At 35.3% G+C, this 27836-nt stretch overlaps 1 protein-coding gene across 1 annotated transcript in view; it reads right to left on the minus strand.

The window, feature by feature from the left end:
* COL24A1 (collagen type XXIV alpha 1 chain) overlaps positions 1-27836 on the minus strand; it is a 410068-nt gene that overhangs the window by 354304 nt on the left and 27928 nt on the right. Inside the window, exons 5-6 of the mRNA XM_043575479.1 lie at positions 23399-23452; positions 20526-20579 (exon numbers count right to left, since the gene is read on the minus strand). Coding sequence (XP_043431414.1) covers positions 20526-20579; positions 23399-23452 — 108 coding nt within the window. The remainder of the gene's footprint in view (positions 1-20525; positions 20580-23398; positions 23453-27836) is intronic.

The raw sequence follows: 27836 nt of genomic DNA on the forward strand, positions 1-27836 counted from the left end.
CTCTCTTCAGTTCTTGGCTGATACCAAATATGGTTGCATGAGACAGATTCCAAAGAGTTCACCAAAAAGCAACAAGCAATATTTATAATGGAATATAAATTTCAGCTGCTGGCCACCACAGGAGAAATAGTTTGGGGTTTGAGCCACATCACTTTAAAGGGACATGGTAAATGCCTTGGTAATCACCTTTCCATTGAAATTCAGGAAGGGTACCTGGGTGGCTCAGTCAGTTAAGCATCCGACTTTAGCGCAGATCATGATCTCACAGTTCATGGGTTTGAGCCCCATGTCCGGCTCTGTGCTGACAGCTCAGAGCCTGGAGCCTGCTTCAGATTCTGTGTATCCCTCTCTCTCTGCCCCTCCCCCACTCACACTCCATCTCTTTCTCTCTCAAAAATAAATAATAATTGAAAACATTAAAAAAAAAAGAAATTCAGGAAGGGCTATACTTTAGAAGCAAATACTATATCCTTGAATTAAAAAGACTGACATTAACACTGTAAACAAAACTGAAACAAATCTGTCCCTTAAAAAATTTACCAAATCTGTATAAGTTTATTAGCCAGTTATTTAACTCCCTACAGAACAAACGAAGAAACAAAAAAATCACAGTCATCAAAGGATTTCAAAGGAAGACAACAGAATCTAAAGTTCTTCAACATATCATCTGTAACATCCAGTATATAATCAAATTTTTCTAGACATACAAAGAAAAGTAAAATCTGACCTGAGTTAAAGAAAAAAAGTGGTCAATACAAACAGACCTCAGAAGGACCCAGATATTGAAATTTGCAGTTAAGGATTTTCAATTATTATAAATATGTTCAAGGACATAAAGTAAATGATCATAATTACCGAACACAGAAATATCAGCAGACAAGTGAAAACTATGCAAAAAGGAACAATAGAACCCTAGAACTGATTATACAGTATCTAAAATGAAAAACTGTCTGGATGAGATTAACAGTATATTAGAGAAGGCAGAAATTAAGTTTAGTGAATTTCAGGAGAGATCCATAGAAGTTAACTAATCTGAAGTAAAGAGTAAAAAATGACAAAAAGGAACAAAGCTCTAGTGACCTGTGGGACAACATTAGGTAGTTTAACATACATGTAAATGGAGTTCCAGAAGGAGAGAAAGAATGGGACAGAAAGATTATTTGAAAACATAATGGCCAGGGGCACCTGGGTGGCTCAGTCAGTTAAGCACCCGACTTCAGCTCAGGTCATGATCTCATGGTTCCTCAGCTTGAGCCCTGTGTCGGGCTCTGTGCTAATAGCTCAGAGCATGGAGACTGCTTCGGATTCTGTGTCTCCCTCTCTCTCTGCCCCTCCCCTACTCACGCTCGTCTCTCTCTCTCAAAAATAAACATTAAAAAATTGTTTTTAAGTAATAAAAAAATAGAAAAATTTTTAAAAAAGAAAAAAATAATGGCCCCAAATAACCCAGATTCATTACAAAAAAATTTTAACCTTACCGATTCAAGACATTCAGTGAGCTCCAAACAAGAAATATCTAACAGAAAACCACCTCTATGAACATCATAGTCAAACTGCTAAAATCTAGGCAGAGAAATATCTCAAAAGTAACCATTGAAAAATAATACATTACACTGAGGGGAATTACAACTAACTGCTCATCAGAAACAGTAGAGATCACAAGACAAGAACCACAAGCATCTTTAAAGTGCTGGAAGAAAAACACTGTCAATGCAGATTTTTATACTCCATAAAAATATCTTCCATGGGGCACCTGGGTGGCACAGTCGGTTAAGCGTCCGACTTCAGCCAGGTCACGATCTCGCGGTCCATGAGTTCGAGCCCCGCGTCAGGCTCTGGGCTGATGGCTCGGAGCCTGGAGCCTGTTTCCGATTCTGTGTCTCCCTCTCTCTCTGCCCCTCCCCCGTTCATGCTCTGTCTCTCTCTGTCCCAAAAAAAATAAATAAACTTTGAAAAAAAAAATTAAAAAAAAAATCTTCCAAAGAACATAGATAAAATAAATTTCAAGTAAATAAAAACCAAGAGAATCCATCACCAGCAGAACTGCATTCCAAGACATAGTGAAGGAACTTTTTCTAGCTAAAGGGAAGTGACACCAAACTAGAAACTCAGATCTCCAGGAAGAAATGAAGACCCCTGGAAATGAAAACAAATAAGGAAATATAAATGACTTCCTTTTTTGTTTCCTTTCTTAATTTCTTTAAAGACTGATTACTTAGTATGAAAATTACTACATTGTACTTTGGGGTTTATAATGATATAGATGTCAAATAAATGACAACAAAACACAAAGGATAAGAAGAGTAGGTAAATTGAATCATGATGTCATATGGGTCTTATATTTTACATAAATGGCTACCATATTAATTCTAGTAAACTAGAATGAGTTAAGGATTCATATTATAGTCTCTAGAGCAACCACTAAAATCAATCAATCAATCAGAGAAACTATACGGAATATTAAAGAATATGTGATTAACCCAAAAGAAGGCAGTAAAGGAGGAATAAGGAACAAAGAACACATGGGATAAATGGAAAAGAAATGACAATGTGGGCTGTGACTCAATCATACCAGTAATTACAGAAATATAAATGGACTTAACATTCCAGTTAAATATCAGAAATTATCAGACTGGATAAACAAGTAAGATCTAATATGTATTGTCTATAAGAGATGAATTTTAAATATAGATAGGCAAAGGAAAAGAAAAATATATACCAGGCAAACAATAAGCATAAAAAAGCTGGTGTGGCTCTGTTACTATCAGACAAACTAGACTTCAAGAAAAGGAGTGTTACTGGAGATAAGAAGAGATATTTGACAATGATAAAAAGTATCAGTTCATTAAAAAGATACAACAATCCTTAAACATGTAGGCAGAACACAGAGTTACAAAATAAATGAAACAAACACTGACTAAATACTTCCTAAACACTAAACAGAGAAATAGACAAATCCAAAATCATAGCTGGATATTTTAACACACCTCTCTCAGTAATGAATGGAACAACTATATTAAAACCCAGTAAGGATAGGGGTGCCTGGGTGGCTCAGTCAGTTAAGCATTCGACTTTAGCTCAAGTCATGATCTCATGGTTTATGAGTTCAAGCCCCGCATCAGGTCTGTGCTGACAGCTCAGAGCCTGGAGCCTGCTTCAGATTATGTCTCCCTCTCTCTCCACCCTTTCCCTAGTCATACTCTGTCTCTCTTTCTCTCTCAAAAAAATAAACATTAAAAGAAAATAAAACCCAGTAAGGACAGAGAAAACTTGATCACCATCCTCAACCACCTTAACCTAATTGGCATTTATTGAACATTACAACCAAAAATACAAAATACACAATCTTTTAAACTGCAGCTCAGAATGGAGTGGCATGATATATTGAAAGCACTGAAAGAAAAAAATCTGCAGCTAAGAAAATTCTATACAGCAAGGCTGTCATTCAGACTAGAAGGAGGGATAAAGAGTTTCTTAGACAAAGAAAAACTAACGAGTTCATGACCATTAAATCAACCCTAAAAAATGTTAAAGGGGACTCTTTGGATGGAAAGGAAAGACCATAAATGAGAGTACGAAAATAAGCACATCTGTAAAAATCAGTAAAGGAATTCAAAAATTAAAGGATGTAAAAGGGGAGAGGAGTAAAGAATGGGTTCAAACTGAACCATCAACTTAATAGGGACTGTTATATGCATAAAATGTTATATACAAACCTAATGGTAACCCCAAATCAAAAACCAGTAGTAGATATGCAAAGAATAAATAGAAAGGAAGCAAGTACATCACTAAAGAAAATGAGCAAACCATGAAAGAGAGCCAGATAAAAGAATCAGAGCAAAAACTACAAAAACAACCCCAAAAAAGTAACAAAATGGCAATAAATATGAATCTAACAATAACTGCTTTATTTTATTTTAATTTTTTAATGTTTATGAGAGAGAGAGAGAGAGAGAGAGAGAGAGAGGAGAGAGAGACAGTACTAGTGGGGGAGGGACAAAGAGAGCAGGACACACAGAATCTGAAGCAGGCTCTAGGCTCTGAGCTGTCAGCACAGAGCCCCCGATGCGGGGCTCAAACTCACAAGCTGTGAGGTCATGACCTGAGCTGAAGTGGGTCGCTTAACCAACTGAACCACCCAGGTGTCCTTATCAATAACTACTTTATTTTTTTTTTAATTTTTTTTCAACATTTATTTATTTTTGGGACAGAGAGAGACAGAGCATGAACGGGGGAGGGGCAGAGAGAGAGGGAGACACAGAATCGGAAACAAGCTCCAGGCTCTGAGCCATCAGCCCAGAGCCTGATGCGGGGCTCGAACTCACGGACCGTGAGATCGTGACCTGGCTGAAGTGGGACGCTTAACCGACTGCGCCACCCAGGCGCCCCATCACTAAGTACTTTAAATGGGAATGGACTAAATGCTCCAATCAAAAGACACAGAGTGACAGAGTGGATAAAAAAAAAAGACCCATCTATATACTACCTACAGGAGACTCCTTTCAGACCTAGACACCAGCAGGTTGAAAGTGAGAAGATGGAGAAACACTTATCATGTAAATACGTCATAAGAAATCTGAATTAGCAATACGTATGTAAGACAAAATAGATTTTAAAACAAAGACTGTAACAAGAGACAAAGAAGGACCTATATAAACATAAAGGGAACAATCCAACAGGAAGATATAACAACTGTAAATATGTATGCACCCAACATGGAAGCATCCAATACATAAAACAGTTAATAATAAACATAAAGGAACTAATCAATAGTAATACAGTAACAGTAGGGGATTCTAATACCCCACCTATATCAACTGACAAATCATCCAAAGAAAATCAATAAGGAAAGAGTGACTTTGAATAACACACTGGATCAGATGGATTTAACAGATATATTCAAAGCATTCCACCCTAAAATATCAGCATACACATTCTTTTCAAGTGCACATGGAACATTCTCCAGAATAGATCACATATTAGATCACAAAACAAGTCTCAACAAATTAAAAAAAGAGAAAGACATACCTATACATCTTTTCTGACCACAATGTTATGAAACTATAAATCAACCATAAGAAAAAATATGGAAAAAGCAGAATATATGGAAACCAAATAACATGCTACTGAAAAATTAATAGGTCAACGAAGAAATCAAAGAAGAAATAAAAACTTACAAGGAAACAAATGGAATTGAAAACATACAGGTCCAAAAATATTGAGGATGTAGCAAAAGAAGTTTTAAGACAGAAGTTTATAGCAATACAGACCTACCTCAAGAAACAAGAAAAATCTCAAATAAACAACCTAAATTTACATCTCATAGAGCTAGAAAGAGAACAACAAACAAAATGCAAAATGAGCAGAAGGAAGGAAACAAAGATTAGAGCAGATATAAATGATATAGGAACTAAAAAAAACCAATAGAACACATCAATGAAACCAGGAGCTGATTCTTTATAAGATCAATAAAGTTGACAAACCTCTTGCCAGACTCAAAAAAAAAAAAAAAAAAAAAAAAAAAAAAAAAAAGGAGAGAGAGAGAGAGGACACGAATGAAAGAGCAGAGATAACAGCGACACCACAGAAATACAAAGAATTGTAAGAGAATGTTACAATGTTATGAAAAATTATGGGCCAACAAATTGGACAGTCTAAAAGAAATGGATAGATTACTAGAAATATATAACTTACCAAAAGTTCCCCAAGGTGGGAAGAAATAGAAAATTTGAACAGACTGATTACCAGCAATGAAACTGAATAAGTAATAAAAAAAACTCCCACCAATTACAGTCCAGAACCAGGTGGCTACACAGGCATATTCTACCAAACATTTAAAGGGTTAATACTTATTCTTCTCAAACTATTTCAAAAAAGGGGGGGGGGCGGGGTAAGGAAAACTTCCAAATTCATTCTATGAGGCCAGCATGACTTTGATACCAAAACCAGATTAAGGCATCACAAAAAACAAACAAACAAACAAACAAACAAACAACAGAGAGAGAGAGAGGTGGGACGGAGGGGAGAACTACATGCCAATATCTCTGATGCACATAGATGCAAAAATCCTCAACAAAATATTACCAAACTGAATCCAACAGTATATTTTTAAAATATACCACGATCAAGTAGGATTTATTCCTGGGATACAAGGGTAGTTCAATATCTGCAAATCAATCAACACGATACATCATATCAACAAGAGAAAGGAAAAGAAGAATCTGATCATTTCAATAAATGCAGAAAAAGCATTACAAAGTACAACATCCATTCATGATAAAAAGTCTCAACAAACTAGGTTTAGAGGGAACATAACATAATAACAGCCTTATATGAAAATCCCACAGTGAACATCATACTCAATGGGGAAAAACTGAGACCTTTTCTCTATGATCAAGAATAAGACAAGGATGTCCACCCTCACCACTTTTACTCAACATAGTATTGGAAGTCTTAGCCACAGCAATCAGACAACAAAAAGAATGAAAAGGTATCAATTGATAACGAAGAAATAAAACCTGCACTATTTACAGATGACATGATAGTATACATAGACAACTCTAAAGACCCCTCCAAAAAACTACCAGAACTGGTAATTTAGTAAAGTTGCAGAATACAAAATTAACATACAGAAATCGGTTGTGTTTATATACACTAATAATGAAGCAGCAGAGATAAATAAAGAAATAAATCCCATTTATGATTGCAACAAAAATAATAAGATGCCTAAGAATAAAGTTAACCAAAGACATGAAAGACTTATATTTTAAAACATTCATGAAAGAAATTGAAGACGACACAAACAAATGGAAAGACATCCCATGCTCACGGATTGACAGAACAAATATTGTTAAAATGTCTATACTATCCAAAGCAATCTACAGATTTAATGTAATCCCTATCAAAATACCAACTGCGTTTTTCACAGAACTAAAACAAACAATCCTAAAATTTGTATGGAACCACAAAAGACCCCAAATAGCCAAAGCAATCTTGTAAAAAACAAAACAAAACAAAACAAAACTGGAGGCATCACAATTCCAGACTTCAAGTTATATTACAAAGGAATAGTAATCAAAACAGTATGGTACTGGCACAAAAATAGACACATGGATCAATGGAACAGAATAGAAAATCCAGAAATGAAAGCACAATTATATGGTCAATTAATCTTCAATAGAGCAGGAAAGAATATCCAATAGGAAAAAGATAGTAGTCTCTTCATCAAATGGTGTTGGGAAAACAGGAAAGGACCATGAAAAAGAAAGAAACTGGACCATCTTCTTACATTATACACAAGAATAAATTCAAAATGGATTGAAGACCTAAATGTGAGGCCTGAAACCATAAAAGTCCTAGAAAATAGCACAGACGGTAATTTCTCTGACATTGGCCATAGCAATATTTTTCAAGATATGCTTTCTGAGGCAAGGGAAACAAAAGTAAAAATACATTATTGAGACTACATCAAAAGAAAGAGCTTCTGCACAAAGAAGGAAACAACCAACAAAACCAAACAATAACTTTCTGAATGGGAGAAGATATTTGCAAATGATGGATCTGATAAAGGGTTAGTATCCAAAATATATAAAGAACTTATAAAACTCAACACCCCAAAACCAAATAATCCAATTAGAAAATGGGCAGAAGACATGAACAGACATGTCACCAAAGGGACATACAAATGGACAACAGATACACGAAAAGATGCACAACATCACTCATTATCAGGGAAATGCAAACCAAAACTACTAATATTACCTCACATCTGTCAGAATGGCTAAAATCAAAAACACAAGAAACAAGCGTTGGCAAGGATGTGGAGAGAAAGGAACCCTCTTGCACTGTTGCTGGGAATGCAAACTGGTGCAGCTACTCTGGGAAACAATATGGTGCCTCCTCAGAAAGTTAAAAATAGAACTACTCTACAATCTAGTAATTAGAGTAAGGTATTTAGACCCAAAATACAGAAATACTAATTCAAAGGGATACATGCATCCCAACGTTTATTACAACATTATTTACAACAGCCAGCAGCCCAAGTGTCCATCAATAGATGAATGGACAAAGAAGATGTGGTGTGTGTATGTGTTTGCACATATGTAATATGTGTAATGGAATATTATTCAGTTATGAAAAGAATGAAATCTTGCCATTTGCAACAACATGGATAAAGCTACAGTATAATGCTAAGCAAAATAAGTCAGTCAGAGAAAGACAAATACCATATGATCTCACTCATATGTGGAATTTAAGAATCAAAACAAATGAGCAACAAAAAAAAAGAGAGAAAGCAATAATCAGAATATTAATTATAGAGAACAAACTGATGGTTACCAGTGGGAGGTGGGTGGGGGGAATGGGTGAAATAGGTGATGGGGATTGAAGAGTACACTTTTCATGATGAGCAGGAAGTTGAACCAGTATATGGTACACCTAAAATTAACATAACACTGTTAACCATACTGGAATTAAAAGTAGAAGCTTGATAAACAGACAAACAAACAAAATACACAAATCTTTTAAAATACATGTAAAATATTCATCAAGATAGATCACTTGTTGGGCCTTAAAATACCTAAATACATTTTAAAATATTGAACTCTTCCATTGTGAGCTCTCTGACCACAATGCAACTAAACTAGAAACCAACAGCAATAAGATAACTAGACATTAAACAAAACAACATACTTCTTTTTTTTAATGTTTACTTTTTTTTTTTTTTAATTTTTGAGAGAGAGAGAAAGAGAGGAGGAGGGGCAGAGAAAGAGGGACAGAGAGAATCCCAAGCAGGCTCCATCTGTCAGTGCAGAGCCCAACGCGGGACTTGATCTCACGAACTGAGATCATGACCTGAGCCGAAATCAAGAGTTGGATGTGTAACTGACTGAACCACCCAGGCACCCCCAAAACAAAATACTTCTAAATGACCCATGAGTCAAAGAAGAAAGCACACATTTCAATTTGAATGATACTGAATATGCAACATATCAAATTTTGTGAGATGCAGTTATATCAGTCCTTAGAGAAAAATCTATAACTCTAAACGCTTCTATTAGAATAGAGCTAAAAACAAATATTAAATAGTCCATGGGGGGGGGAACCAAAAGTTACTTCTTTGAAAATATTAATGGAAATGAATTCTTGATTTCTTCCCAGACAAAAACAAAAGAAACCAACCAAACAAAAATCTGACATCACTTTCCTTCTCATTCCAATAGGTGGTAGCTCCCACGATACCAGCGTTCAACTGGTTAAGACAAAGATTATCTTTGACTCTTCTCTCTCACGCCATGTAATCCATTGGCAAATCATGTTGACTGTACTGCAAAATATACCTACATTTTGACCACCTCACACCATCTCCACTGTTACACTCTACTCCCTGCCATCATCACCAATGACATGGACTTGGGTAGACCAGTGAAGCGGTCTTCAAACTGGTGTCCCTATTTCCACCTTTTCCCTCCTGCAATCTATTCTCCACATGACAGCCAGAACTATCCTCCTACAAATAAATTGGATGATATGACTTACCTAGCTAGAACTTTCCAATAAATATCCAACACAGAATAAAATCCAACCAAAATCCTTACCTACAAAGTCCTACATAATCTAGCTCTGGCTTTCTCTCTGATCTATCTTCCAGGATTTATCTTATTCAGCTTATCCTCAAAGACTGCAAAACAGCCTCCTGCCTTAAGGCCTTTGGACTTCCTGGGTTATTTTTGTTGTTTTTCAAGCCTTTCCTCACCAGGATTACAAAAATGGTAATTTAAATTTCTAACATGCTTTCCTCATTGTCTAGCTTTTTCTATGAAGAGAAACTACCCTTTCATCAACTATTTAGTTATCCTGATGTTAAATTCTATAAAAAAAAAAAAAAAGATAAAAAAGCAAGATGCTTTTTAAAGAAAACTTTTATTCTTTCCCCTTATTTTTCTTTTATTTGTCTTTTTTCAAAATAATGATATTGTGGTATAATAAAAATATATATTTGTCTTTGTTCCTGGCTTCTGGCACACAGTTCCTAAAAACCTTGGAATTTCCTGAGTCATACAAGTGTCTTTTGTTATTCATAACAATCCTCTTTAACCACATCTGAGTTTATGCTAATGAGGTGACTCAGGGTGGTGCCCATAGATAGCTTCAGGATGGGGACTAGTCACCAGAAAGGCAAAAAAGTGGCTACAGGGTGGGAATTTAAGAGAGAGGAGGGGGTGCCAGAGTCTGAGTTACATAAACTTTTGAACAAAGAGATTCCAAGAGATTCCCAGTTGGCGAACACAGTGATATGCCAGGAAGGTGGCACACCCAGACAGGGCATGCAAGTTCCGAGTCCCCCACTTTCCATACCTTGCCCTATATGCATCTCTTCCATTTAGCTATTCCTGAGTTGAATTCTTTATAATAAACTGGGAAACATGTTTTCCTGAAATTGTGAGCTGTTCTAACCCAGTATCAAACCTGGGGGAGTGCAGGATTGTGGGAGACACTGAATTGGTAGTTAGCCAAACAGTAGCATGAATAGCCTGGACAAGCCCTCTGTGGCTGGCATCTCAAGTATAGATAGTCCTGTGGGACTGAGCCCTTAAACCTGTGGAGTCTGACACTAACTCAGAGTTGAATATCCAGTTTGTATGAGAGGATGTGACAATTTCAGAGATGTCATTCCTTAGCATCATCTAAAGGTGACCGGTGAGGGTTTGTGTGTCTGCTTGCATTTAGCATCATTATCACTCAAGGATTTAGAGATACTTGATGTGATTCAAACCACTGCAGTTATTATCCTTAATGATGTTCAAATCACATCATTCTTTGGCTGGTAGAAGTCTTACAAATTGGCTCCAGAATCCTTTCGACATGACCCTAATAGTCTTTGATACCCAGAAGGAGGCATTTTTAATATATTTAAGTCATGTTTTAACTGAAATAACAAGCACGGAATCAAAAGAAAGGACCGTACTATTTTGTCTGGTCCTTTTAAGAAGGTCCCTATGTTGACCAGAATAACAGAAGCACCTCAGTCTTTAGCATCTTAACATGCTTTATATTTTCAAAATGCAGACTGAAAATTTTTCATAGCAATGTGGTTTAACAAAAATTCTCAGAATGGGTCCGCATCTATATTCAATACATTTATTTATTCACATATAAATAAAATAGGACTTCTTGTTTAGAAGACATGGGGACAGAGAGTCGAAACCAGGAATAGAGATAACACTACGATTATTCTTTGTGATTCAATATTAAGTATTATTAATAACATTTAATTTAATACTACTAATAGGACACTGTTGTAGCTTATTAAGGTTAGATGTTTCATTTACTCGATTAAACTTGAGTTTTTTGGAGTTCTTTTTACTGGAAAAGATTTTTTTTAATTTAATTTAATTTTAAAACATTTTTAACTGAGTATAGTTGACACATAATGTTACATTAGCTTTGGATGTACAGCACAGTGATTCAACATCTTTATACATCATGCTATGTTTACCACAAGTGTAACTACCACCTATCGCTATACAATATTATGATATCATTGACTATATTCCCTATGCTGGGTCTTTTATTCCTGTGACTTATTCATTCCATAACTAGAATTCTGTATCTCCCAATCCCCTTCACCCATTTTACCCATCTCTCTCCCCTTCCCTTTGGCAACCATTAGTTTTTCTCTGTATTTATTTGTCTGATTCTTTTTCTTTGTTTATTCATTTTTTTTGTTTTGTTTTGTTTTGTTTTTAGATTCCACATATGAGTAAAATCATATGGTATTTGTCTTTCTCAATAACTGGATTAAATTTGAAGGAACTATTGACCTTGATTAAAGTAAGATAAACTGCGAACGTTTATGGGAAGATTTTAAGTTTCCTTTAAGAAGTGTTTCTGGGAAAGGAAATATCTTGACCACAGAAAGACTGCCTGGACTAGAATTATAAGTATATGGTAGGCTGAACATATAGACTCTGTATTCATTACTTATGTTTAAAGATCTATTGTATAATTAATCTTGTGTTTAATTAATAGTAATAAAACTATTCATCGCCCTGCAAATAAAGTTCATTAAGTAGATAAATATGGTAAACTGTGAACTCAGATGGCATTTGCTGACAAGAAAAAAAAAGCCATTCTCTCCAGTAAATAGGAAATGGTCTTTACTTTCTTATATTTTTTTTAGAATGACATCATTTCTGATGTTAGTCCCCTGATTTCAGCTAATGATTTTAGTTAATGAGCTCAATTGTCTTTATTTTAAATAATACTAGTCTCACTAATGCTGAAAAAAAGTTGCTATATAACCACTAAAATTTTGTATGGCACTTATGCTATTAACAATTTAAGAACATAGGTCTCAGGGACCAGAGGTCAGTGTCACTCTTTGTGCAGTTTATCTTTATATGTTATTATCAGTATCCACAGAATAAGCTGGACCATTGGAATAGACATGTTTCATCACTATTGTTAAATGAATTAAAGTCTTTAAATTCCATTAGGTTACCCCACTCTACCCTTCCTCCTTCAGGTAGTGTTTTATAACTCCTGTTTTGAAGGACAACCTGGTATTAGGAAGAGAGTAAGACAGATTCCGTTCTGAATGCAACTCTGCCAGTTATAAATTGTGTTACTTGGGTAAGTACTTAGCTCTCTAAGTGTGTTTTCTTCTGGGCAAAGGAAAAGGTAATAAAACCTACTCTGAATGGTACTATTAATTGAAATGAAACTGAATGACATGACACACACATAATAATTGTCAGATATGAGAAGTTCTTTCCCTTATGATACCAGTGCCTTGGTACTAATGTTAACTCAGATTTTTGATTCAGTTTAACATTTATTGAGTGCCCAACACACGCTGGGCACTGGGATAGACACAAATGCAAAGATGTGTAAGTTCTGGCCCCTGCCCTCAAACAACTAAGAGCCTATCACGAAGGGATCAGCACATGCGTGAGAACTCATATCATCTGAAGAGAGATAAGAACTACCAAGATCAGTTTACATTTCTTGTCGTTTATGATAAATACTAATTTTATTGTAAAAGCATAACAGAAAATAAATTGGATTCACTTTTGCATAAATCTAGAATATTTTAGCAAAATATGCTTTATTCTTATAATTTTTTTAATGTTTATTTATTTTTGAGAGAGAGACAGAGTACAAGACAGGGATGGGGCAGAGAGAAAGGGAGACACAGAATCTGAAGCAGGCTCCAGGCTCTGTCTGAGCTGTCAGCACAGAGCCCGACACGGGGCTCAAACTCACAAACTGTGAGACCATGACCTGAACTGAAGTCGACGCTCAATTGACTGAGCCACCTGGGCACCCCAGCTTTATTCTTATAAATGTTAACCTAGCCTTATAAATAGAATATATTTACATACTGTCTTAAGGTATATTCTTATTCTTTTTTATTTTACTTGAGAGAGAGAGAGAGAGAGAGAGAGAGAGAGAGAGAGAGAGAGAGAGAGAGAACGCGACTACATGAGTTGGAGAGGGGTGGAGAAAGAGGGAGAGAGAATCTTAAGCAGGCTCCATGCTAAGTGACCTTGAAATCATGACCTGTACTGAAATCAAGAGTCAGATGCTTAACAGACTGAGCCACCCAGGTGACCCTCTTTTTGTTTAATTTACCAAATAAGAAGTCTGGTATTTTCAGTAAGTCACATTTCTAATTTGCTTAGTTGCCTTATAAGTGGCTCCTTCAAGAAAAGAAAAATAATATTTCTTAAATGTCAGCCCCATACAAGTATTCTACCAGAAGCTTTGTGTGCTTCAAAACATGTAACTTATATAAGGAAGCTCTAGGTTCTAACGATTTTTTATGAAGCACATCAATCCAAATATGCTTGTATAGAGATTCCATTGTGTGTTGAATTTCCTATTTCAGTTAAACCTTTCTGAACTTGCAATTGCCTTAACTTGTTCTTGCCATAATTCAGGTAACTTGCTTTTGAATGTACAGATTATTTCTTGTGCAAGGAACAAGATGACTTTATACAGCTTGTTAGCTACAAGGAAACTCCCCTAAGACTATCAGCAGAAGCTTTGCAGGCCAAAAGGAAGAGGCACAATATATCCAAACTGCTGAAAGGCAAAAAAACAACCAAGAATACTCTACTGGTAAGATTATCATTCAGAACTGAAGGAGAGATAAAGAGTTTTCCAGACAAGCAAAAGCTAAAGGAGTTCATCACTACCAAAGTGTCCTCACAAGAAATGTTAAAAGTACTTCTTTAAGTTGAAAAGAAAGAGCATTAATTAATAGCACAAAAACATATGAAAGTAAAAATCTCATTGGTAAAGGTAAGTAAGTTTACAGCAAGGTAGAGGATTATTATAAAACTGCTATGAAGGTTAAAAGACAAAAGTAGTAAAAACAATCGTAACACTTAGTTAAGGGACACACAGTATAAAGAAATGTAAAATGTGACTTCAAAAAAATAAATAAAATGTGGGAGGGAGTAAAAATGTAGACTTTCAGAATTTGACCAAATTTAAGTTGCTAATCAACTTAAAATAAGCCATTATATATACATATATGTATGTATGTTATATATATATACACACACACACATATACATATATGTATGTATGTTATATATATATGTATATGTATATGTTGTATACAACATATACATATACATATGTTGTATACAACATATGTAGCAAATATATATATGTATATATGTTATATATACAACATACATATACATAACAAATATATATGTATATATATATTTGTATATATATATTTGTTATATTTGAGCCTCATGTTAACCAAAAAGCAAAATCCTATACTAGACATACAAAAAACAATAAGAAAGAAATATAGGCACAATACTAAATAAAGTCATAAAAACACAGAATAGAGCAAGAGAAGAAGAAACAGAGAGAAACTACAAAACAGTCAAAAAACAATAGGCAACAAGTACATACCTATCAATAATGACTTTAAATGTAAGTGGATTAAATACTCCAATTAAAAGACATAAAGTAGCTGAATGGATATATAAACAAGAACCATCTATATGCTTGCTGCCTATAAGAGACTCACTTCAGATATAAAAACACACAAAGAATGAAGGTAAAGGGATGGAAAAAAAATTTCCATGCAGATGGAAACCAAAAGGAAGCTGGAGGAGCTATGCTTACATCAGACAAAATGGACTAAAACAAAGACTATAGTAAAAGACAAAGATATTACATAATGATAAAGGGGTCAATCCAATAGGAGGGTACAACATTTGTAAATTTTTATGCATCCAACATAGGAGCACCCAAAGATACAAAACAAATTCTAATAGATTTAAAGGAAGAAGTTCACATTAATACAATAGACTTTAATACCCCATTTACATCAATGGATAAATTATGCAGATAAAAAACCAATATGGAATCACTGGCCTTTAATGACACATTAGATCAGATGGCCTAAATAGATATATACAAAACATTCTATCCGAAAGCAGCAGAATATATATCCTTCTCAGTGCACGTGGAATATTCTCGAGGATAAATCATACATTAGGTCACTAATCAAGTCTCAATAAGTTTCAGACTGAAATCATATGAAACATCTTTTCTGACCACAAAGATATGAAACTAAAAATCAATTAGAAGAAGAAAATGGAAAAGTCACAAATATATGAAAATTAAACAACATGCTACTGAATAACCAATGTGTCAATAAAGAAACCAAAGGAGAAATTTAAAAATGCCATTAAAATACAAATACAACTTACCAAAATCTATGGGATGCAGAAAAATCAGTTCTAAGAGGAAAGTGCATAGTGATACAGGCCTACTTCAAGAAACAAGAAAAATCTCAAACTATCTAACTTTACATTTCAAGGAACTAGAAAAAAAAAGATCAATGAACTAAGAGCTGGCTCTTTGAAAACATAAATAAAATTGGCAAACCTTTAGCTAGACTAACTTGGGAAAAAAGAGGGCTCAAATAAAATTTTTTAAAAAGGAGATTTACAACTGATATCACAGAAATACAAAGGATCATAAGAGACTACTATGAACAAGCTACTACTATATACAAGCAAATTGGCCAACCAAAAAGAAACGGATAAATTCCTAGAAAAATACAATCTTCCAAGGCTGAATAATGAAGAAATAAACTTTTGAATATGTTGATTACCAGCAAGATTAAAGCAGTAATCAAAACCCTCCCAACAAACAAGAGTCTAAGACAAGACAGATTCATTGGTGAATATTACCAAATATGTAAAGAAGAGTTAATATCAATGCTTATCAAATTCTTCCAAAACGAAGAGGAGACAATGCTTCCTAACGCATTTTACAAGGATACTACAAAAAAAGAAAACTACAGAAAAATATCCCTGATGAACATAGATGCAAAATCCTCAACAAAATACTAGCAAACTAAATTCAACAATAAATTAAAGGGATCATCAAGTGGGATTTATTCCATGGATGCAAGGATGATTCAACATCTGCCAATCAATCAATGTGATATACCACATTAACAAAATGAAGGCTAAAAATCAAAGATCATCTCAGTAGATACAGGAAAAACATTTGACAAATTTCAACATCCATTTATGATAATAACTTTCAACAAAGTGGGTATAGAGGTAATGTACCTCAACATAATAAAGCCATGTATAACAAACCTAAGCTAACATCATATTAAAGGGTGAAAGGATGAAAGTCTTTCCTCTAAGATCAGGAACAAGACAAGGATGCCCACTACTACTACGTTTAGCTCAACATAGTATTAGAAGTTCTAGCCATGGCAATTAAGCAAGAAATAGAAATAAAATGCATCCAAACGGAAAGGGAATGGGGAGCCAGGTCGGCTCAGTGGGTTGAGTGTCCAACTCTTGATTTTGGCTCAGGTCATGATCTCACAGTTTGTGGATTTGAGGCCTGCATTGGGCTCTACACTGACAGTGTACAGCCTGCGTAGGATTCTCTCTCTCCCTCTCTGGCTGCCCCTTCCCTACTCATGCTCTATCTCTCTCTCTCAAAATAAATAAATAAATAAACAAACAAACAAACAAACAAACATGAAAAAAAAGAAGAAAGGTAAGAAGTAAAACCATCACTATTTGAAGATAATATATTATATATAGAAAACCTGAAAGACTCAACTGGAAAACTGTCAGAACTAATAAATTTAGTAAAGATGCAGGGTAAAAACCAATATACAAAAATCTGTTGTATTTCTATACACTAACAAAGAACTATTAGAGAAATTTAAAAAGCAATCCCATGTATAATTACATCAAAAGGAATAAAATACCTAGGAATAAATTTAACCAAGGAGGTGAGAGAACTGTATGCTGAAAACTGTAAGATATTAACAAAAGAAATTGAAGAACAAATAATGTAATATATTCTGTACAAATGGAGTGAAAGAATTCATATTATTAACATTAATATTAAAATGCCCATAGGGGCACCTGGGTGGCTCAGTCAGTTATGCACCTGACTCTTGATTTTGGCTCAGGTTATGATCTCACAGTTTGTGATATCAAGCCCTGTGTTGGACTCTGTGCTGACAGTGGGGAGCTTGCTTGGGATTCTCTTTCTCTTACTCTCTTTACTTCTTGCCTGCTTTCCCTCCTTCTCTCCTTCTCTTTCAAAATAAATAAGCACACATAAATAAATAAATAAATAAATAAATAAATAAATAAATAAATAAATAAATAAATAAAATGTCCATACCCAAAGCAATCTATAGACTCAATGCAATCCCTATCAAAATTCCAATGACACATTCACATAAATAGAACGAATAATCCTAAAATTTGTATGGGACCTCAAAAGACCATGAATAGCCAAAACAATCTTGATAAGAACAACCAAGCTGAAGGTATCATGCTCCCTGATTTCAAACTATATTAAAAAAGTATGATAATGAAAACAATATGGTATTGACATAAAAAAAGTCACATAGATCAATGGAATGGAATAAATAGCCAAGAAATAAACCCATGCACATATGGTTAATTAACTTATAACAAAAGAGGCAAGAGTATACAATGGGTAAAAGATAGTCTCTTTAATAAATGGCCTTGGGAAAAGTGGACAGCCATATGCAAAAGAATGACATTAGACTACTCTCTAATACTATACACAAAAATAAACTCAAAATGAATTAAAGATTTTAATTTAAGACCTGAAACCATAAAACTCCTAGTAGAAAATATAGGCAATAAGTTCCTTGACATTATTCTTGGCAATTTTTTTTAGATCTGACTCCAAAAGTGAAGGCAACAAAAGCAAAAATAAACAAGTGGAAATACATCAAATTGAAAACCTTCAGCAAAGTAAATCATCATAAAAATTAAAAGACAACTTACTGAATTGGAGAAAACATTTCCAATTTATATACCCTATAAGAGGTTAATATCCAAAATATATTTTAAAAACTCACAAGGATGTAGAGAAAGGGAAACCCTCTTACCCTGTTGGTGGGAATGCAAACTGGTACAGCCACTCTGGAGAAGAGGTTCCTTAAAAAACTAAAATTAGAACTACCCTGTGACCCAGCATTTTCACTATTAGATACCTACCCAAAGGATACAAAAATACAGATTCAAAGGGGTACATGCATCCCAATGTTTGTAGCAGCATTATCAACAATAGCCAAACTATGGAGAGGGTCCAACTGTCCATCGACTGATGAATAAAGAAGATATGGTATACATACATAATGGAATATTACTCAGCGATCAAAATGAATGAAATCTTGCCATTTGCAACATGGATGGAGTTAGAATGCATTATTTTAAGTGAGATAAGTCAATCAGAAAAAGACAAATGCCATAAGATTTCAGTCATATGTGGAATTTAAGAAACAAAACAGATGAACATATGGGAAGGGGGGAAAAGAGGAGAGAGGGAAACAAACCACAAGAGACTCTTAATGATAGAGAACAAACTGGGGATTGATGAAGGGAGATGGGTGGGAGATGGTCTAGATGGGTGATGTAATATCCACTGGGTGCTGTACATAGTGATGAATCCCTGAATTCTACTCCAGAAAACAATATCGCACTACATGTTGACTAAAATTTAAGTTAAAAAAAATAAGAGGGGTAGAAAGTGGGAAAAAAAACACCCATACAACTCAACATTGAAACAAAACAGTCAATTAAAAAATGGACATAGGATCTAAATAGGCACTTTTTTTTCCAATAAAGATATACAGATGACCAACAGGCACATGAAAAAGTGCTTAACATCACTAGTCATCAGGGAAATACAAATCAAGACCACAATGACTTATCACTTCACACCTGTTGGAATGGCTATTATCAAAAAGACAAGAAATAACTAGTGTTCATGAAGATGTGAAGATGGGAACTCACATGCACTGTTGGAAGGAAGGTAAACTGGTGCAGGCATTATGGAAAACAGTATGGAGTTTCATAAAGAAATTAAAAATAAATAAGTTATGGAGATGAAAAATACAGCTAAGGGAATATAGTAATAATATAAAGTAAAAGTAAAAATAGAACTACCATATGATCAGGGCACCTGGGTGGCTCAGTCGGTTGAGTCCAGCTCTTGGTTTCGGCTCAGGTCATGATCTCATGGTTTGTGAGTTCAAGCCCCAGATCAGGCTCTGTGCTAACAGCACAGAGCCTGTTTGGGATGGATTCTCTGTCTCCTCTTTCTTTGCCCCTCCCCTTCTCTCTCTTTCTAAATAAATTCCAAAAAATAAAAAAAAAAAAACTAAAAAAAGAACTACCATATGATCCAACAGTTCTACCTCTGGGCATTTCATCAGAAAAAAAATAATAACACTAATTCAAAAAGATAAATGCACCCCTATGTTCATTGGAACATTATTTATAATAGCCAAGATATGAAAAGAACCTAAGTGTCTAACAATGGATGAATGGATAAATAAGATGTGGTATAAACACACACACACGCACAATGGAATACTACTCAGCCATAAAAATAAATGGAATACTACCATTTGTGTTAACATGGATGGACCTTGAGGGCATTATGCTAAGTGAAATAAGTCAGACAGAGAAATACAAATATTATATGATCTCACTTATACGGGGAATCCAAAAAACAGGTGAAGAAACAAAACAAAATTTATGGATTCAGAGAACAGAGTGGTGGTGGCGGGGTAGAAGGGGGTGTTGCCAAATGTCCAAAATGAGTAAAGGTGTTGGGAGGTACACACTTCCAGCTGTGAAATAAATAGGTCATGGGGTTGTGATGTGTGGCATGGGGACACAGTCAATGGTACTGTAGTGCATATTCGAAGGTTGCCAGGAGAATAGATCATGAAAGTTTTCATCATAAGAAGAAAAAATACTTTTGGTAACTTATGGTGACAGATGGCGGCTGGACTTACTGTGGTGATCATTTGCTGTGTGTACAGGTGTCGACTCATCATGCTGTACACTTAAGATAATATAATATTTATGTCAACTATGTTTCAATTTTAAAAAGAGTTAAAGACCTTCTTTAATAATGTCAGGAAAATAACATGATACTCACTAGTCATCACTCACCTTTGGACCTGGTAATCCAGGTAACCCAGGATTTCCATGTGGCCCTGGTATGCCCTGCAAATAGTAAAAAAGGTCAGATCGATCTTAGAACAGATACAAATAACAGTCAGTTATAACTGACTATAAAACAGTTGTTTTAGATACAAATAACAGTCAGTATAAATATTTCATAACATAATTTAATTAAAATGAATGTTACCTCTTTTTTTTTTCCACAAAGCTTTTTTAATTTTTTCTGAGATGTTGGATTGTTCAGTCTTGGAAAGGAGAGCTACACTAGAGCAGTACTATAGTTTCTGTCTTTTGATTCAAAACACTGTCTTGAGGTGTTTACCTCCTTTATTTTTCACCCCTATCTCCAGCCATACTGCATAGTGCTACTTCTAGAAGCTATGCAGAGTAAGAAGCCTAAAAACAAGGAAGTGCAAATGGATACTCCAGTCAACATGTGTTAACACTTTCTGTACTTGAGTTTTTACTTATGCCATTATGTATCTCTTAAAGACTCATTTCATTTAACTTTACCCCCTACAGCTGCCCAAATCATTCTTCAAGTGTCAGCTAGATCCCACCTCAGTTTTATTTATTTTATTTATTCTTTTATATAAATAAATATTATGTGGGGCTTGAGCTCACAACCCTGAGATCAAGACCTGAGCTGAGACCAAGAGTCTGACACTTAACCAACTGGGCCACCCAGGTGTCCCCCCCCACCTGTTTTTTAAATCCTAGATATACCATGATAAAGTGATTTCTCTTTCTTACTAGCTTTCATAGAAATTGCTACATGTAAAGTTAATTTGTACTTAACTGTATATCGCTTTAGGACATTTATTAGACTGTTCTAATCTGTTATTTAAATATTTTATTGCCCTTTTAACTACTTTATGACATGTGCCATTTAGTTCTAGGATTAAAAATTTTTTGAAAACGGACTGTTTTTAGTATTACCAGTATAGCACTTGGAACATATTAGACACTCAATAAATACTTGTTGGTTTGAATTTAATAATTGCTTCTATTTATTGAGTGCCTACTATATGTAAATAACTGCGTTAATGCTTTACATTTCTTATTACTAATCCTTATGACAATCCTGCAAGGTGGCTATTTTTACTCCCCTTTACAAGTGAAGAAACTTAAGCTTATGGAACCATCAAGTGGAGGAACTAAGATCCACCTCTAGAAAACCTTCCAGGTCTCCAGGCCCCCTACACTCATTCAGGTTTGGTACCCACGTCTCAGCTCTTCAGCCATACCTCTATCTTAACATATAACATATAGTTAGTAATTACTTATTTTTCTGTCTTTTCAACTCTGAATTAATAGAGCATCGTGTTTCAGAAAGGAAAGGGGTGTCAGCAATGGCAATATTGGAGGTATATCTAGCAAGGCTAAAACTAAGGAAAACAATTAGATTTTATGATATGTCATTTGCAACCTTCAAAAATTATTAGGTTAAATTATTAAAATAAATTTTAATAAAATAGATGGAAAAATTTATGGGGCTTTACACATAAGCATTGATGTAGGGCCACGGCATAAACTATTATTTTATAAAGTTCAATAGGGCAACAACAGTGAGCTAGGACAAAAACTAGGAAAAATTAATAACAGTGAAAGTTTGAGGTTTTTTTTTTTTTTTTTTTGAAAAGGGATAATGGTTTGGTTGTTGCCACATGAGCTAAAATCTAGGGAGAGAAAAAAATGTGAAGTTGCAAGTTTTAAGTTAAATAATGCAATGGAGATAAAATTAGGAACACAAATGTAATAATTAGCCTGGAGAAGAGGAATACTGTTCCTTCCTTAAAGAAAGGATTAGACAAATAAGTGAAAAAAATAGATAGAAACGAGGGAAGGAAACTGGTGTACTATGAGAATAGATGGAGACTCAGACTGAAGGTCTTGCTGTAGGAGAACAGCCTCAGGAGTGGATAGAGAATGGGATTGGTACGGAGAGAGATCCAGTCCCCAGAAAGGTGGGATCCAGACAGAGAGCCAGAAGGGTGGAAATGGTCTGCCGGCTACGGGAGAGTGGGCGTGTGGATGAGAGACTGTAGGAGGAATGTGATAGGTCAAGTATAGAGAAGTGAAACAAATGTGTAACCGCAGCTACAGCCAGTGAGCGTTCGTCTGCGCCTTCTTGTCCGTATGAGGACAGGAGTTGACTGTGAATATGGACGACTTAAAGTAATATTTCAGGACGCTTTTTCACTATACTGTGTGTAAGATAGACAAAAATCGGGACAGAGAGTGGATTATACACGGCATGTGCATCTGTCTTTATAACACACGGTTACAGTTCCTTTTCTGGCTCTTGGAAGAATTTCTGTTAGTGAAAGTCCACATTTATTTTTCAGGTTTGAAAGAAACAAATTTTAACACAGCAGTAAATCTTTTGTTGGACATGTGTAATGTGAGAAACCACGGCTGATCCTTAAGGCAGCTTTTTCCTCAGGTTAATTATTTTTCTAGTCAGTAGCTCCAGCATTTTCCACGATGTAATCCAGGAATGTACTATTTTAAGGCAACCCACTCCTCTTCATTTCCCAAAGCAAATGAACCCCGCCTCGAACTATCAACTACCCATGAGATCGCTTTATAACTAAGAATAATGTTACAAGTAGCACTAATTTATAAATTTGATAATCCTTCTCAGGCAGGTTCACAGAGAGTGCCTTGGCTGGGTGTTTACAGTCAAATAAACAAGCTGCACGTGTTCCTGAGTTTCTCTTGAATTGGCAAAGGTAGACTAAGTTTGAAGACCCAGGCAGGTTTCCAAAGGAAGTACATACTGTACGATGCTGGGGAAAAAAACATACTGCAGTGTTACTAATTCTAACAGCAGTGGGACACAGAGCCTATTTACTCACCCGTGGACCTCTCCTTCCTGATGGGCCTGGGATGCCTGCTGGACCAGGTGGACCCTTGGAAAACAAATGCCAAGATGTTAGGCACAATTATAGACACATCTTTTCTCACAAGACTTATTAAGATTCCCACTTTAGGGCTTTGTTTTCAGTCCCCAGTTCCCAGCTGATGATGATTTTAAAGTAATATGAATCCCCTCACCCTAATCAGCAGGGGTGAGAGTTGAAACTCAAGTGTCCTCTTTAATCTGGCCAGAAATGGCCATAGGAAGTCTGTGACTTATGGTTACAGCCACTGTATCTGGCTTTTACAGGAACCATAACTAGTAGTTTTGTGGGTAAGTTTTACCTAAATTTACTTTTACTACTGAAGGCAGAATTCAATTTAGGGTTGGGAGACCAACAACTACAGGTCGTTTCAGACACATTTCAAAAGACTTGCCCGGAAAAATTAAAGCACTGACTATGTTGTGTTCTCTTAAAAGACTTATAGCAAGGATCTGTATAACGTGTTAAACTGTTATGAGATCCTTCTTGTATATTCAGTAATAAATCTGCCTTGCACCAAGTATAGCATACCAGGAGTTCAGTCAGAGACTTAAATGGTTTGCAAAACAAAGTAAGAAAGCAAACACTGATCAATTTTTAAAGCATTCTGATTAAATATACTAAATAATATTAAATATATTAAATATGTTAAGTAATATTGAATAGGAAGAAGTAGTTTCCTTCTTTACTTCCTCACGTGATGACTTATGTCGTCTTTTTTTACTTTAACAATCAACTGGGGCAGAATAAATGTTCATTTGAGACGTGGTTAACATATGCATTCATTCATGTTGCATTCACTTAATTGTTGCAGAGCACTCTGCTGATATGGAATTATTCTTGGTGTCTCTAGAGCATACACATATTCCACTTTACAAATATTCATTCAAGGTTGCATTAAAAATAGCATGAATGTTGAAATTCGGCATATCAAGGTTAAAGTGCTGGCCTTAGCATTAACAGATAGCATGGCCTAAGAGCCTTGATTTTATGCAGCATTTTTTTCTCATTCCTCATTCTGATATTATCTAGTCTTCAAAACTTTCTCCTTTTTTTTTAATATTACAGCTGCTTTGAAGTTTTCTAATCCTCTTTATATTTTTCAAGCTGACCATTTTCCTTTGATTGTATTTTTTCTTCTCCCGTGCCCTAACTTGATTTAAAAAAAAAAACAAAACTATTTATTTATTTATTTTGAGAGAGAGAAAGCTAGTGCAAGTGGGAGAGGGGCAGAGATGGAAGGACAGAGAGAGAATCCCAAGTAGGTTCTGCACTGTCATTGCAGAGCCCAGTGCGGGGCTTGAACTCAACAAGCTGTGAGATCAATACCTGAGCTGAAGTCAGATGCTTAACTGACTGAGCCACCCAGGCACCCCAATAAAACCTTTCATATATCTCCTAACATTGAGACAGAAGTACTATTTCCATTCAACCTCAGACTGAGGGCATCCGCCTTCCTGAACTGTTCAAATACTTTAACAGCTATCATTATATCACTAACGTCCATCAAAAATTGACTTTCACTTATTTTTTTAAAAAACTGAAATCCTTTTCACAATTCTGGTTCTGTTGTTATAATCGGAAGTTAACAGCTATCTATTTGAAGTCCCAAAAAATAAGAAAAATGAAAAACTAAATGGAAAATTAAAACAGAATGTCTAGTTTGGTTTATTACCCCATGACACTATATTACAACAAAAGAAAACAGTATTCCAATTACATAGAAAAGGTAATTAATATTAGATACCGGGCAAGAAGGAAAGTCTATTTTATGTCATGATTGAAATATTTGAATTATTTAATAAGCACTGTATAAAAATCAGTTTTAACTTCTTCACAAATTTGCATTTTCAAATCACTGAGAATAGATTAATAGGGATTTCTACAAACCAGGGAAGAAATTTGATTTTATACGGCATGACTTGTTTGATGAAAATAAGTGATTTTCTATAAATAAAGTTAAGTACTAAAAATGGCACTTTAACTTTGAGGTTATTGGTTATTAAGAGAAAGGGATGCCTGGGCTCAGTTGTTGACCATCTTGATTTTGGCTTAGGTTATGATCTCGTGGTTCATGTGATCTAGCCCTGCTTCAGATATTCTCTCTCTCTCTCTCTCTCTCTCTCTCTCTCTCTCTCTGCCCTTCCCCCTCTCACACATGCCCACTCTCAAGAATAAATAAACTTTAAAAAAAGTTAAAAAAATAAAAAGCATAATTCCATGAAAAGAGTAACAGTTTTGTTGTCTAATCTAGGTTCAAATCAGGCCTCAATGATTTACTAGCTGAATGACTTTGGACAAGTCAGTTACTCTTTCTAAGCCTTAGTTTCCTCATCTTTAAAATACTGATGATAGGGGCGCCTGGGTGGCGCAGTCGGTTAAGCGTCCGACTTCAGCCAGGTCACGATCTCGCGGTCTGGGAGTTCGAGCCCCGCGTCAGGCTCTGGGCTGATGGCTCGGAGCCTGGAGCCTGTTTCCGATTCTGTGTCTCCCTCTCTCTCTGACCCTCCCCCGTTCATGCTCTGTCTCTCTCTGTCCCAAAAATAAAATAAACGTTGAAAAAAAAAATAAATAAATAAAATAAAATACTGATGATAAAGATCTACCTTTCAGTTATTGTGATCATTAAAGATACTGTATATAGAATAACTACCACTATGGCTGAGAAATAGTGGTTAACCAGTAAACTATAGAATAATGAATTTTTTAAAGGTATACATGGTGCACAGTAAGCACTCAATTAGTGTTAGTTATAATATTATAATTACTAGGGGTTTTTTGTTTGTTTGTTTGTTTGTTTTAGATAGAGTGCACATGAGTGGGGTAGAGGGCAGAAAAAAATCTTAATCAGGCTCCAGCTGAGCCTGATGTGGGGCTCAGCATGGGGCTTGATCCCATGACCATGGGATCTCAACCTGAGCTGAAACCAAGAGTCAGGTACTCAACCAACTGAGCCACCCAGGCTACTAAGGTAATTATTATATATTATCAAATATATAATTGTCTTAAATATATTCACTAGACCAAAACTTCTAAAAGATAGTAATGCCTGGTCAATTAATCTTGGGAGTCCTGCATCTAAAATTCCTTTTAAAAATTCATTCACTCATTCATTCATTCACTCATTCGATAAGCATTAGTAAGCATCAAGCCCTCCGACAGCTTCGAGTCTAGAAAAAAGACACACGTTAACAGATAAGCACATAATTATACATTTTACTTAGTGATATGAAAGAAGAGAACAAGCAAGCAACAGAGAGATTAACATAGCTAGTGCACCTAATTTATTTGTGGTATCAGAGGAGGCTTCTCTGAGGAAGTAAGTGCTCATACTGAAAAGATGAATAAGAGTTAGAAAAGAGGAGAAAGTAAAATTCCAGAAAATAGGAATAAAATGAACGAGGGCATGAGTAAAAGGAAACAAACAAAAAGCACAGTCTTATTGAAGAAGAAAAAGAACACTCAGGGAGAGTAAGAGAAAGTGGCACAAAAGGAGGCCGCAGAGGTAAGCAGGGGCCAGATCACACACCCACTGCACAGGTTATGATAAAAAGTCTTTCATTTATTCTAAGTGCTTTATTCTTCTGCCACTGAAGAGTTTAAGCAGCTAACTGAGGTGATCTGGTTTGTGTTTTTAAAAAGATCACTAGAGAATTTACATAAAACATGGCAGAATGAAAACATTTTTAAAACTACCCTCCATCCCTCAAAACCCACTGAAAACAACAAAAACACTGAAAGAAAAAAAAAATCATCTCCAACGAAACCAGGAAAGGACCGCAACCACAAACCACAAAATATGAAGATTATTTTCCAAATACTGAGAAACTTTGCGGTAAGGAAAGATGTTGAGAGATGACCAGGAAAAAAAAAAAAAAAACCTCCTCAGATTTCAAATCTTGAACAGGCTACAGATATCTAAAACTATCAGTCTTGAATGTTCATCTCAAAAATCCTTTGATTACACAACGATGAGGCTTAACGGAATGAGAAAGCCACGGTAGATATGATTAATGATCCAGTGAAGACCCAGCTTCAAACAGCCAAGAGTAAGAAAGGTGGAACTGAAGAGGAGGAACCCATCATTGTTATGATCTACAACCAAACCTCCTAACCTCAGAAGATGTCTGGTGGGGACAGGGGGTAAAGACAGGAGCATAAATCATCATATTGGTTCTTAGAGGGCCTATGAAATAAAAGATTTCATAACAAATTGTACATGAAAGTAAGAGGAGATACGTCTCTGGATAGAGGACAAAATAAATATAATAAGATGATGTTTAAAGGCAGCAACCTAAAGTTGACACTGTGTACCACTCCACCTTAGTTCCCTCTGCTTCTCCCTATGCTATTCTAAAACAAATAGTGCCCCAGTTAGAGTTGCCTTTATTTT

This window comes from Prionailurus bengalensis, chromosome C1 (genome assembly GCF_016509475.1).
Source record: "Prionailurus bengalensis isolate Pbe53 chromosome C1, Fcat_Pben_1.1_paternal_pri, whole genome shotgun sequence".
NCBI classification, from domain to species: Eukaryota; Metazoa; Chordata; class Mammalia; order Carnivora; family Felidae; genus Prionailurus; species Prionailurus bengalensis.